Below are 14,405 nucleotides of genomic sequence, written 5' to 3' on the forward strand. Positions count from 1 at the left end.
TAAGGGAGCTATGCACCTGGGAGCAATTTCTGAAGTCCACTGCAGTGCCCCCTAGGGTGCCCAGTTGGTGTCCTGGCATGTGAGGGGGACCAGTGCACTACAAATGCTGGCTCCTCCCACGACCAAATGCCTTGGATTTGGTCATTTTTGAGATGGGCGTCCTCAATTTCCATTATCGACAAAATCCGAGGTTGCCCATCTCTAAGGTCGACTATCTCAACATTTAGGTCGACCATCTCTAAGAACAACCTAAATGTTGAGATTTGGGCATCCCCGACCCTATTATTGAAATGAAAGATGGATGCCCATCTTATTTCGATAATATGGGATGCCCCGCCCCTTCGCGGGGAGGTCCTCAGAGATGGGCGCCCTTAGGGATGGTCGTTCCCGTTCAATTATGCCCCTCTGTGTTAGCTGAGACCACTGGAGAACACTAGGTTAATACACAAGTATACATGAATGAATTTATTATCAAATAACTTGTCTCTTCGATATATTTATAGAACTGTTCTTAAGAATGTCACAGTGGATGTGGAAGATAGACATCAATGTTATTTTTTTGCCTCTTTGGATATATCAGCGGCTTTTGATACAACAGATCATGGCATTTTATTGCAGCATCTTGGTGCCTGTGGCCTTGCAGGAGTAGTCTTCAAATAGTTTTGTTAATTTTTGATTAATAGGAAAGCAGTAGTTCATATGGACACAGGGTTGTCATCTGAACATCAATTGACAAATGAGGTGTCACAGTGTTATCAGCTGCTTTGTTTAATATATATCTTCAGCCATTGTGTATTTTGTTATGATCCTTAGGCGTCTCCTATAGGATTTGTGCTGATGATATTCAATTTTGATGATGATCTGCTATCTCAGTTGCACTCAATTTTTGAGACAGTGATGGACCGGCTAAACAAAAATTGGATGCAAATGAATGTATCTAAAGCAGAAATAATGTAGATTATTTTGGATAATCCTTCCAGCAGATTGCTACTCAATGGAAATATTTTTCTGAAATCTAGACATCATGGATACCAGGTGTAAATCAAGACATCAATCATTTTGGACGAAGACATGCATTCCCCTTCTGAAATGTTTATTTTTAGGCCCACCCAAGGCAGCAAATGAGAGAAGCAGAAGATCCACATCAAGGTTCGTCATAAAGTGGACTCTAAGATAAGGTGAACATAGCAAAGAGTTTGTAAATTTCATTGATTCATAAACACCAGTCAGATGACATGGCCATGCTTGGAAAATTTGTCATCAGGAGTAAAACAGCTCAAAGGTCAACACCAAGAAATCACAGTGTGAACCAGTGTTTCACCAATTAGTGAGCTGCAATTGGTGTGCTTTTGGATTCCATGCCCCTCCCATGGTCATGCCCCCTCTTCAGATCTAAGTTCACAAATTTACATTTGCATCTTTATAAAATACTAATTAGGGTGAAGCACACATACATGAAAATTGTTGTCAATTAGCAACAATAATTGATTGTTAGTGGCCAATTTTGGAGGCTAATTGCCTTGTTATTTGATAATTGCATGCACAAATTGGTCACGTGTAATTATGAGCACCCTTTATAGAATTTGTGGGAATAGTTCATTGAAAAAATACCTGCAGAAAGAGTGACTAAAGATTTCTGTGCATACTTTTCCATAAATAAGTTTCAAAGGGAAAAATTCTCCCTTTGAAAATTGGTGTAAAGCTTGCATGTTAAAAAACACCCACAAATTTTGCACATATATACTTTATTTTAAAGTTGCCTTTAAAGAGCAATTTTGTGTATCGATTGTTGTAGCTCTGTGCGTATACACCGCCTGCGACAAGCTCTGTTTGCAGAAGGCTCCAGTGATTTTGCAGAGAGCTCTTAGAATTCCCTTCCTTCTGGGTATCTGTGTGCTCCTGGGCATAAATCATACTATCCAAGATAGATTATATATAAAGAGTAGGAAACCCACTATTACCTTCAATACTAAGAATCTGAGAAAGAATGACATTCTTTGAAAGATGAACCAGTGACAGGTTTCCAGTATCCTATGATTAATTCTTGCATCTTTACTTGTCTTCTGAATGATAAGAAGGCTTGAATGACTCAAGATTCATGAAATAAAACCCTTGGCACAGATATATTCAGGTAGATATGCATGGTTTTTTTTTCAGTGGAGAGATGAGCACAGTTCAGAGCTAAGTGTGGGGGTCTGGTACTGGTATGGCAGGGGTGCAGCAGAGACTGACCAAACTGCTGTTTGTGTGTCTTTGTATTGGAATTACCGAGGTTGCTGCAGAGCATAACTGAGGTGCAGTGGCAGAATGAAGACTCAAGAAATAGGTCTGAGAAATTTTTGAGCAGTCATGTCTCTGTGGTGATGTAATTATATTCTGAAAACCTATATTCTTCTCAAACAGAAACTAAAAATGCGAAAAAACACAGTAGTCTGATTAGCAGATTTTTTACATACAGGTTTTGAACAGTCTGAGAGAGCATTAAAACTATAGGCATAGATATTCACCCAGTAGTGGTCAGCATTTTTTGGCCACAGGCAGCATTATTCTTGCATATTCAATGCTGGGTTATATCTGGGCAACAGCATTTCTTATCCAGGCTTATGTGGCCAGATAAAATTTAGCCAGTTAAATGTGATATTCCGCACTTAACCAGTTAGGTGAACTGCATAAAGAAGGAATGTACGCAAAGTAGCCCATTTTGTCTTAGGTATTAACTAAGCATTTTCAGGGGTACTGTCCAGTTAAATGCCAATAAATATACCCTGTTAGCCCTGGGCAAGCAATTTAAATGGTTAGGAGCCTCTCCTGGCAATTTAAATCATTTTAAATATCAACCCATACTTTTTAGTTATAATAAAAATAGCGTGATTCAACCTATACTTTTTATTTATAATTGATTCATTTGCAGATGCCATTAAAGGGAGCAAGTATTTTATCCTTAAGGGGTCACATCTTTTTTCTTTCACCTGTTCTCTCCTGGGCAGGCTGAGTGGTGTGGAAAAAATTGAAAAAGTAGAAAATGGGAATATTAGATCTCAAAACAGAGCCTGATTGAGCGAAAATCCCAGGGAGATGTGTATATTACTTTAGAAAAAGTAAACATTTATGGACCTGTCTTTGCTTATCAGCAGATACTGGTATCTCCCCAGGACATCTCCTTTTCTACCACTGCCCAGCATGTGATTGAGGAGTTGAGGGATCTGAACCAAAAGGAGCACTGTTAGTTATTGCCCTTCCACTACACCTTTCACGCACTCCAATTGTGAGAACTCAAGTTCTTGTCTTTTGAAAATATTAAAAGGGCATCTGAATTTTCTTGTGAAAGGTTTAATACCCATTAATCCACTGTAGTTGAGCTATGGCATGTTCCTTGATGACATTTCACTTCAGGGTGGAATTATGGACAATCAGACTTTATATGAAGATGTTCTATTATACATCCCAGTATATGTCATGCCGCATATTTTTAGAAACTAAGGAGGGCAATTTGATACTTGTGGAATTCCCCTTTTGAAAATACAGATAATGCACACAGCACAAGAGCATTTCTATCCTTGTACACTTGAATGGAAGCAGGTACAAAGTACCAAAGTGATTAATAGGAATCATATACAGAATAAGCCTCACCCCCAATTAAATGGGGTGGTAGTTATCATAGGCTGGTTGGACAGAGTGGGGCTCAGGAAATGGGTGCATTAATTGGAGGATGGCTGAGGAGAAGGGGTGGGGTATTTGGTTTGGTTAGGCGGGAAGATCAGTTCTGGGTGAGGGATGGGTGGAGGAAAGTGGTGCTTTGGGTGTTTTTTCTTGCCCTGCTGTCTCTTTGGTGGTGGTGGGAGGTAGTTTGGGGGTCGATTGGTGTTTGTCCTTGTGGCAGTGTGGAGTTCTCTGTGGGTTGGTGAAAAACACGAGATGCAGGTCTGTGGTCAGCTGGTAGGGGTGAGGGAAAAAGGCAGATGGGACAGAAGCATAGTGATGAATTGCTAGGCTCAGTGAAGCCTTGTTATGTTGTGGCTTGTGTGCGTTATCATCACAAGATTTAAGCATTCTTCCATAAAAGCACAGAGCGAGTATTGAGATAATGAAACTTATTAATTAATGGGAATGGAGGGAACTGCTAGTTCAAAACTGTCTAGCTGTGATGTTGTGGTGATATAGCAAGTTTGATAAAATTGTTTTGTTAATAAAACTGTGACAATGCCTTGCCATTGATTATTAATGCTTAGTGATAATTTTGATATGTATGAGTTAAGAGAGGCAAAAGGGTGATGCAATTGCCTATGTTGTCATATTTTTTTCACACAGTAGATCACCATACGCTGTAAGCAGTAAATTGAAAAATGGGATACACATAAATTTAACAAAATATAACTAAATTTTAATCAAAGGTCTATCTCATTTTTAATACATTCATTAAAAAACAGCTTTAATCAAACTAAATCAACTCAGTTTAATCAAAATGATTTTAATTAGAAACCTATGTCCACATATATTAGCATATGTGTAAATTTAATGACATCTAGTTATGCAATAAATAAAGAGGGATATTTTCGATATGATGTCCAAAAAATCAATTGGCAAACGTGGTGATTTTCAGGCTAGAAATATATCTATCCTTTTGTTTTGAAAATGGTCATTTCCTAAAAGTTTTGTGCTCAGTACATTTTTCTTTTGTGACCATTTATGAAAAAAACATTCCAAGAGAAAATGCACAAAAACAAGCCATTGGGATGTATTGGGGGAGGGGCAGCATTCTTAGTAGACTAGCCACACAGACATCCCAGCAGAGCAGTGTTCTCAAGTCAGCACACATAGATGTCTGGGGCAGTAATCGGAATTGATGGCACTCCCCCTTAATAAAGTGAATACGAAACGGGGACCTGTCGGGGTTTAAGAGCGCACCAACCTGCCTAAGATAAGTGCAGTGTACATTAATTAATTTATAGAGAATTTTGTGCAAGTCACTTTTTTGTTAGTACAGTTAGGATGGTGGAGGCCGAGTCAATGATTAAGACATGAACACGAATAATTGATTCTCTTGTTGAATGAAAGTATTTTTATCGTGGATTACATATGAGACTCTTCCTCACCTTAGTCAAATAGCCCTTAGGGGTAGTACATTTATATTTGCATTCATACACTCTGTGTATATTATTTGTTATTCTAGAAATAAGCAGGCGATTTTCCTTAGTCCATCTTAATAATGGTTTATGGACTTTCTTTTAGGAAATTAGCCAAACCTTTTTTAAACTCTGCAAATCTAACTACTTCTACAAAATTATTTGGCAATGAATTCCAGAGTTTAATTTGTAATTTGTAAATTATGCACTTAAGTAGGGGCCCCACTCAAGTCTTGCCCATGCTCCTCCCACATGTATGCCCCCCTTTTACTAAAGCCTAGTGCACACCAATGGACATCAGCATGCACTAAGTGCCATGTGACCCATAGGTATAGAATAAGATGTACAGTATTTAGTGTGCACTAAGCTTTAGTAAAATGTCCCCCTTAACACTTACACATGCTGTTATAAAATAACGCTTTGATACCCTGCTGACACATGTGCAGTTAAGTGTGTCCTTACATATATGTAAGTACTAGTATGTTGTATATTTAAGTAGGCAAGGGATACGTATGTGGGTGCATAAGTTTAGAATTGTCCTTCACATGTATTATCAGTGAAAGTGTCAAAAATTCAATATCTATCAAAAAGTGTGCACAAAATATATATGTCAGAACCGCCAGCAAAACAACCCACCTAAAAACAAATCACCAACAATCCATGCTCTGCAGTGATAAACCCTTTCCATCATTCGTCCAGTTCCCAAAGACAAATGTCACTTGGTGCTCTGTGTCGCAATCCAGCTCATTTTCGAAAGTGATCGCCAGCCATCTTCCGACACAAATCGGGAGATGGCCGGCGATCTCCTGAACCCGGCCAAATCGGTATAATCGAAAGCCGATTTTGGCCGGGTTCAACTGCTTTCCGTCGCGGAGACGGCGAAACATCAAGGGGGTGTGTCGATAGGGTAGTGAAGGCGGGACGGGGGCATGCTCACGAGATGGCCGGCTTCGCCCAATAATTAAAAAAAAACCCAGGCTTGCAGAGCATTTGCCGGCTGTACTTGGTCCCTTTTTTTTCACGGCCAAGCTTCACAAATGAGACTCAACTCACCAAATGAACACCGGACGGAATCAGGGATGACCTCCCCTTACTCTCCCAGTGGTCACCAACCCCCTCCCACCCAAAAAAAATTTTTTTAAACATTTTTTTTTGCCAGTCTCTATGCCAGCCTGAAATGTCATGTCCAGCTCCATGACAGCAGTATGCAGGTTCCTGGAGCAGTTTTTAGTGGATGCAGTGCACGTCAGATAGGTGGACCCAGGCCCACCCCACCCCCTACCTGTTACACTTGTGGTAGTAAATGGGAGCCCTCCAAAACCCCCCCAAACCCACTGTACCCACATGTAGGTGCCCCCCTTCACCCATAAGGGCTATGGTAATGGTGTAGAGCTGTGGGGAGTGGGTTTGGGGGGAGGGGATTTGGTGGGGGGGCTCAGCACCCAAGGTAAGGGAGCTATGCACCTGGGAGCTATTTTTATTTATTTATTTTTTTTTTAGAAGGGCCCCCTAGGGTGCACGGTTGGTGTCCTGGCATGTCAGGGGGACCAGTGCACTACAAATGCTGGCTCCTCCCATGACCAAATGCCTTGGATTTGGCCGGGTTTGAGATCACCGGCATTATTTTCCATTATGGCTGAAAACTGATGCCGGCCATCTCAAACCCGGCGAACTCTGACATTTGGCTGGGCCCAACCGTATTAGCGGAAAAAAAGATGGCCGGCCATCTTTTTTGAAAATACGGTTGGCCCCGTCCACTTATGGCACCGGCCCCGAAGATGGCCGGCCAGCTATTTGGCCGGCACCGTTCGATTATGCCCCTCCACGTAACAAAATGTCATAAGAACACAAGAATAATCATACTGGGTCAGACCAATGGTCCATCTAGCCCAGTATCCTGTTTCAAACAGTGGCCAATCCAGGTCACAAGTACCTGGCAGACACCCAAATAGTAGCAACATTCCATGCTACCAATCCCAGGGCAAGCAGTGGCTTCCCTATGTCTGTCTCAATATCAGACTTTTCTTCCAGGAACTTGTCCAAACTTTTTTTTAAACCCAGATACACTAACCACTGTTACCACATCATCCAGCAAAGAATTCCGGAGCTTATATATTTGCTATATAAGTGTTTCCATGTAACTTTATTGAGTGTCTCTTAGTCTTTGTACTTTTTGAAAGAGTAAAAAATCAATTCACTTCTACTCGTTCTACATCACTCAGGATTTTGTAGACCTCAATCGTATCTCTCCTCAACCATCTCTTTTCCAAGCTGAAGAGCCCTAACCTCTTTAGCCTTTCTTCATATGGGAATAGTTCATTCGCTTTATCATTTTGGTCGTTCTTTTTTGAACCATTTCTAATTCTGCTATATCTTTTTAGAGATACGGTGACCAGAACTGAATGCAATACTCAAAGTGAGGTCATACCATGGAACAATACAGAAACATTATAGTACTCTCTGTCTTATTTTTCATCCCTTTTCTAATAATTCTTAGCATCCTGTTTGCTTTTTTGGCTAGTGCCACACACTGGGCAGAAGATTTCACTGTATTGTCTATGACAACACCGAGATCTTTTTCTTGGGTACTGACCCCTAAGGTGAATCCTAGCATCAGGTATTTATAATTTGGATTAGCATTTGTCTACATTAAATTTAATTTGCCATTTGGATGATCAGTCTTCAATTTCTTAAGTTGTTCTTGCAATTTTTTCACAGTCTGCATATCAGTGGCGTTCCAAGGGGCGCTGACACCCGGGGTGGATCGCCGATGCGCCCCGCCCCCCTGGGTGCAGCGCCCCCCGTGCAGCACAACCCCCCCCCCCCAGCGAAGGGACAGCCCCCCCACCCGGCGAAAGAACCCCCTCCGGGTGCACACCACTGGGGGGGGGGGATGCCGCGCGCCGGTCAGGTTACTTCCTATTCCGGGGCAGAGGGAGCATGGAAACCAACGACACTGACCGGCGCGCGGCACCCCCCCCAGCGGCATGCACCTGGAGCGGACTGCCCCCACTGCCCCCCCCCCCTTGGTACGCCACTGCTGCATATGTTTTGTGTCTGCAAATTTAATCACCTGACTCGTCATTCCGATTTTGAGATAATTTATAAACATGTTAAATATCTCTGCTCCCAGTACAGATCCCTGTGGCACGCCACTATTCACCCTCCTCCATTGAGAGAAATAGCCATTAAACCCTACCCTCTGTCAAACAATCCCTACCCATTATGAAAAACTGCCAGTCGTATGCTGCCTTGTCAGTGCAGTGGACCGTTAACAGGCGACTCAGGTTCAAATCCCACTTCCCTTTTTTTAAGCTTTAAATGGTGACCCTCCAGAAACAGAGATATGCCTACTGTACCTAATTATTAAAGACACCTGCACACATTCAAGTACAGTAGGTATTTTTCCTATCTCTGGGAGGCTCACCTTTTAAAATAACAGCATTGCAGTAAAATACTGTATGTACTTGGGTGCCCTGGGTTAAAGTTCACTGCACTGATCATTAGGCTGCCCCTCTGCTCTGCTGGAATGTCTGTGTGGCTATTTTTTTAGAAATGCTGCCAGACATATGTCCTTGTCTCTGCTTTTTGGTGTTCATAATTTGGACATTTTATTTTGCAAAATGGCTGCTCATTCTGGACATTCTCACATATTGTCAAACAGGAAACTCCAACATTTTCCTGTTTGAAAATGGCAGTGAGATGGATTTTTTTTTTGTTCGCTATGAATGGGATGTCCCAATTCTGACCTGGATGTTCTTTCAAAAATGTCTGTCCATGTGCAGCGACACACAAAAAAAAGCAGATGTTTCCCCTAACAACAAACCACAAAAGTGTGAAAAAAAGAAAAAGTAGGTCTACCCTGTGTTTCAGTATTGTTTATATTGTATCATTGGATTTTTTAGCCTATCTATTTATTATTATCATCATTGGCTGAGATATCTTGGTTGACTCCTGAAGCAGGCACATTTTGCGCTGAAACTCAGGACTGTTTTCATTAAACCTACTGTTTGGAAATACATTTGTGCTACCCCCTACTTTTTTTTTTAACCATACGTGGAGGGGCATAATCGAACGCGAACGCCCATCTCCATGGGCGCCTATATCCGTGGGCGCCTAGTTCCGTGAACGGGACAACCCGTATTTTCGAAAACAGATGGGCGCCCATCTTTTTTCCGATAATACGGGTTGTGTGGGGCAAATGCCTAGGAGTTGGCCGTTTTTCAGCTGGGTGCTATCGGTTTTCAGCGATAATGGAAACCGAAGGCGCCCATCTCAAAAACGAACAAATCCAAGGCATTGGGTCGTGGAAGGGGCCAGGATTCGTAGTGCACTGGTCCCCCTCACATGCCAGGACACCAACTGGGCACCCTAGGGGGCACTTTTACAAATTAACAAAAAACAGTAAAAGAGCTCCCAGGTGCATAGTACCCTTCCCTTGTGTGCTGAGCCCCCCAAATCCCCCCAAAACCCACTGCCCACAAGTCTACACCATTACCATAGCCCTAAGGGGTGAAGGGGCACCTACATGTAGGTATAGTGGGTTTTGGGGGGTTTGGGAGGGATCAGCATTAACCAGCACAAGTGTAACAGGTAGGGGGGGATGGGCCTGGGTCCGCCTGGCTGAAGTCCACTCAGGGCCAGTCCTAGGGTCTCTGGCGCCCCCCTGCAGACTATGAGTTGGCGCCCATGTGCCCCCCCTCCGGCACCTGTGCACCCCCCCCCCCCCAGCATCTCTCTTCTCCCACCCTGCCCCTGTCCAGCGATTCTCCTTCGCCCCCATCCCCCACCACCCTTGGTGCTTTAAATCTTTAATTTACCTCCGTTCCAGCAGCTACGTCATTTGAAAGCCTTGCCCCGTCTCTAGCCTTCCCTCCCTTCGAGAGTTCGTTCTGCAGTCCCATCCTCGAGGAAATGACGTCAGAAGGCAGGACTGCGGAATGAGCGCACGAAGGGAGGGAAGGCTAGAGACGGGGCAGGGCTTTTAAATGATGCTGAGGTAAATTAAAGATTTAAAGCACTGAGGGCGGTGCGGTATGGCGGCGCAGCGCCGCAGCGGCACCCTTGAAGGCAGGCGCCCCCCTGCGGCGCTTACCCCGCTTACCGGGTTTGACCGGCCCTGAGTCCACTGCACCCACTAACAACTGCTCTAGGGACCTACATACTGCTGTGATGGAGCTGGGTATGACATTTGAGGCTGGCATACAGGCTGGGAAAAAAAGTTGTTAAAATTATTTTTTTGGGGTGGGAGGGGGTTAGTGACCACTGGGGGAGTCAGGGGAGGTCATCCCCATGGTCATCTGATCATTTAGGGCACTTTTTTGGGACTTGTTCGTGAAAAAAAGGGTCCAAAAAAAGTGACCTAAATTCTCGCTAAAAACGGGGCTATTTTTTTTCCATTATCGGCGAAAACCGCCCATTTCTGTTCGGCCGATAACCACGCCCCAGTCCCGCCTTCACCACGCCTCTGACACCCCCTGTCAACTTTGGCCATTTCCGCGACGGAGTGCAGTTGAAGACACCCAAAATCGGCTTTCGATTATACCGATTTGGCCGCCCATGGGAGAAAGACACCCATCTCCCGATTTGGGTCAAAATATGGGCGTCTTTCTCTTTCGAAAATAAGCTGGATAGTAAAACAACCCCCCCCCCCCCCCCCCAACACACCCCCTTGAAATTTAGATGAACTGCATTACAGAAAGTCTGTAAAATGAGTTACAAAAGTAACCATTTGGATATTTTTGCAACCCTCCCCCCCATCTCTCTGCCACTTTATGCTGTTTTTTAAAACGCTTTTCTGTTTCAAAAATGAGCCCCATAGTGTATGTATCTGCCTGCATGTTTGATGTCTGTGTGAGTATATTTGTGTGTCTGTGTTTGTGTCGTATGTATGTGTTTATGTGTGTGTGTGCGTCTGTGTATGTAAGTGGACATACCTGTGCATGTATCTGTGTCTATGCCTGTGCACAACATAAATCTTAGTAAGTTTCGCCCTTTTTCATGCTTACCATGTAAAATATGTGCTATGTAAGACGTGTTTATTTACAGAATGGTACATAGGCCCATACAGCATGTACTATCCATGGGATTAGAGCACGTAAATTACTGCGTGCGGCAAATTTACGCACACTAATAAATTGTTTAACAAGCCACTTAGTCATGATAATTGGTCAATAAGGCCCAATTATCAACATAAATTGGACATTATTGGAATTTACACACGCTGATTTCTAGACGTATTCAATAAAGCAGCGTGCGCAAATTCCTACAGGCACAGTCAAAAAGGGAGCATAGTGATGGGAGGAGTATAGCAGTGCCAGGCCTTTAATCTAATCTATATGCGTTGTTATAGAATATGACCCAGCATGTGTAGATTTAGGCACATTCATTGATACCAGCTTTTTACTGGCGTAAATGACCATGCTTAAATCTACACGCATCTGCGCAGGCCTAGGCATATTCTATATACTGCATCTGAATTTAGGTGCATCTTACAGAATATGCTTAGGTGCAATATATAGAGAATCTAATCCTAAATGTGCATATTTGTGCACGTACATGCATATAGGTTAGTATTCTCAACAGGAAAATATTGAACTGGTGCATAAATGCTAGCACTTACTTTATAGAGTTGTAAATGCCAAAATTCCACCTAAGCGCTGTTCAGTAAATAGAAAAGGTGCAACACAGACCCCATTTAGGTGCCTCAATAGGTGTATTCTTACAGTATTACCGATTAAGGAGTACTTCTGTAAGGACTTGAACTCTTTTTAGGCACCAAGGATGTGTATTAAGTGCCAATATTCAGGTAATTTATGCAAATATTTGGATAGATATACATGCTAATGACCATTTCCTAGATATACACTAATCTGTAAGTATGTGTCAATATTCAGTAGCGTGTGCAGGTGGGAATTCACATGGGAAGAGTTTCAGCAAAGCATGGGCAGGGCAGAAAATTATATGTCTAGATAAAATGATATAATTTGCATGTGTTCTTTTGCAATCTAGGAATGAACATTTATATCCTTTCTATGGATGATGTAAACAATTGTCCTTAAATATAGGCACATTATTGGCCACCTCACTAGTATTTTATAAAGGAAAACAGTTACCTACTTTTCTTTGTAGAACAGGCCTAAATCTAGGTGCCCTGTTATAGACTTACCCTCCAAGACTGTAAACTCTTCTGTGTACCTGAAATCTAAAAAGGCACCTTGAGTATTATTTGGAAGGCAAAACAATAAAAAACAAAAAAACAACAACAACAAAACCAAAAACAATTGTATGGGAAAATGAGCAAGCTAGATTACACAGAAATGACCTATTAGTAGGATACCTCACATGGAGAACACAGAAATATCCTAATCAAATACAGAATTATAGACACACAAATTATAGGCAAAAGAAGCTGAATATCCCCTCCAGCCCCTTTCCATTTTCTGCACACTGCTTAGGAGGGACAGACTGGAGCAAGAAGCTGAAGGCTGTTCTCTGCTGCCTGAGACTCAGGGCATTGACCTCTGGAGTTATCGGGGAGAATCCTATGTGGTCATGCAAATCAAAGCCCCTGGTGTTATCCTCAAAATTATTGCACAGTCTGTGATTCCTAAGTCTGCATAATTCAAGATTAACTCTATGAATAATGTGTGATATTTGTGCCTAAGCTTTATACTCATTATTTAACACTTTAGATAGATAATTATCAAAGGCATTTAGGAAACTGAATAATATTTAGCTGGCTTAAATGGCATGCCTGAAAATTACCCTCCTCAAATGCAGCCAAAAGCATGCATGGCTTCCCTAGCACTGAAGCTGTTGGTCTTGGAAAAAGAGATATTTCTCTGGCCTACTCAAACTTGCTCAAATAGGGTGCATACAAAATATTTTCAAATGTGCACCTGCTATTTAACCCCCTCCCCCCCCATCCAGCCACCTTAACAGACAGCAGGTACTTGTATGTTGAGGCTTCTAATATTCAAAGAGAAACAATGGATATCATTCTCATTCTGACATGATTTTTCTAGCCTAACATTTATTTTGATGTTTGCAGAAAAGACTAGAAGCAGATCAAATGAACAATACAGAAGTAATAGAATTTATACTGCTGGGCATCACGGAACGTGTAGAGCTAAGCGGTCTCCTCATTGCAGTGTTCCTGGTAATGTACCTGATCAACCTGGTGGGAAATGGAACCATGATCTCAGTTATTAGTGGGAGTTCCCAGCTCCATACCCCCATGTACTTCTTCCTCTGTAATTTGTCTTTTGTGGACATGTGTTTCACTTCAGTCACTGTCCCCAAAATGTTAAGCAATCTCATCTCTAACAAGAAAACCATCTCTTACGATAATTGTATTACCCAGCTCTATTTCTTTGTTGCTTTTGCTACAGCAGAATGTATTCTCCTGTCTATTATGGCCTATGACCGTTATGTTGCCATCTGTAATCCACTGCACTATATCACAATTATGAACAAGAAGGTATGTCTAAGCATGTCAGCTGCTTCTTGGATCATCAGTTTCCTGAATGCCTTGGTGCACACACTGTTGGTACACCGTCTCTCCTTCTGCAAGTCCATCAAGATTCAACACTTCTTCTGTGACCTTACACCAATGCTACAGCTCTCCTGCACAGATACCTCTATCAATCAGATAGTGATCTTCAGTGAGGCCTCACTTTTATCAATAGTTCCCTTCATAATCATCCTGATCTCTTACATCCGCATCATTACTGCTATTCTTAAGATTCAGTCCACTGGTGGAAGACTAAAGACCTTCTCTACCTGCTCCTCCCACCTCACAGTGGTATTGCTTTTCTATGGGACTGTTATTTTTATGTATTTCAGGCCTTCTTCCAGTTATTCCATGGAAAAAGACAAGATCTCCAGTGTGGTATACAATGTGGTATCTCCCATGCTCAACCCATTCATCTACAGTCTGAGGAACAGAGATGTGAAGACAGCACTGAAGCAAGCCCTACAGAAAAAAATATCTTCACCCATAGTGTAAATATTCACAAGGACATAGCTCAATGTGCAAAATAAAGGGCATTTCATATCCCATTTGATTCCTACTTCATAATAATAATGAGATGGAGGAGACTTAAATTCCTTCTTGGCTTTTAATTAATACGAGCCAAGTTTTTTTGTGCGTTTGCTCATTTTTGTGTTTGTGTTTCTGTGTTTTTGGGTTAGTATATAATTTGCTGCCAGAAGTTCGAGTGAAGCCCATATTCTGTGAAGGACAATTTTCATATTTCTTGCACAGTTGCAGATTTATGG

General features: G+C 42.2%; 1 protein-coding gene across 2 annotated transcripts; it reads left to right on the plus strand.

Annotated features, from left to right (window-relative positions):
* The first annotated feature begins 4,710 nt into the window (after positions 1-4,710).
* LOC115463410 (olfactory receptor 1C1-like) lies at positions 4,711-14,133 on the plus strand. 2 transcript variants are annotated; one of them, XM_030193876.1, is made up of 2 exons: positions 4,711-4,735; positions 13,214-14,133. In XM_030193876.1, the coding sequence occupies exons 1-2, from the start codon at positions 4,711-4,713 to the stop codon at positions 14,131-14,133; spliced, it is 945 nt and encodes a 314-aa protein (XP_030049736.1). The 2 variants fall into 2 exon arrangements, with proteins under 2 accessions (XP_030049736.1, XP_030049735.1); XM_030193875.1 differs by lacking the exon at positions 4,711-4,735 and having other exon boundaries at positions 13,198-14,133.
* The last annotated feature ends 272 nt before the right edge of the window (positions 14,134-14,405 follow it).

Source organism: Microcaecilia unicolor, chromosome 2 (genome assembly GCF_901765095.1).
Source record: "Microcaecilia unicolor chromosome 2, aMicUni1.1, whole genome shotgun sequence".
NCBI classification, from domain to species: domain Eukaryota; kingdom Metazoa; phylum Chordata; class Amphibia; order Gymnophiona; family Siphonopidae; genus Microcaecilia; species Microcaecilia unicolor.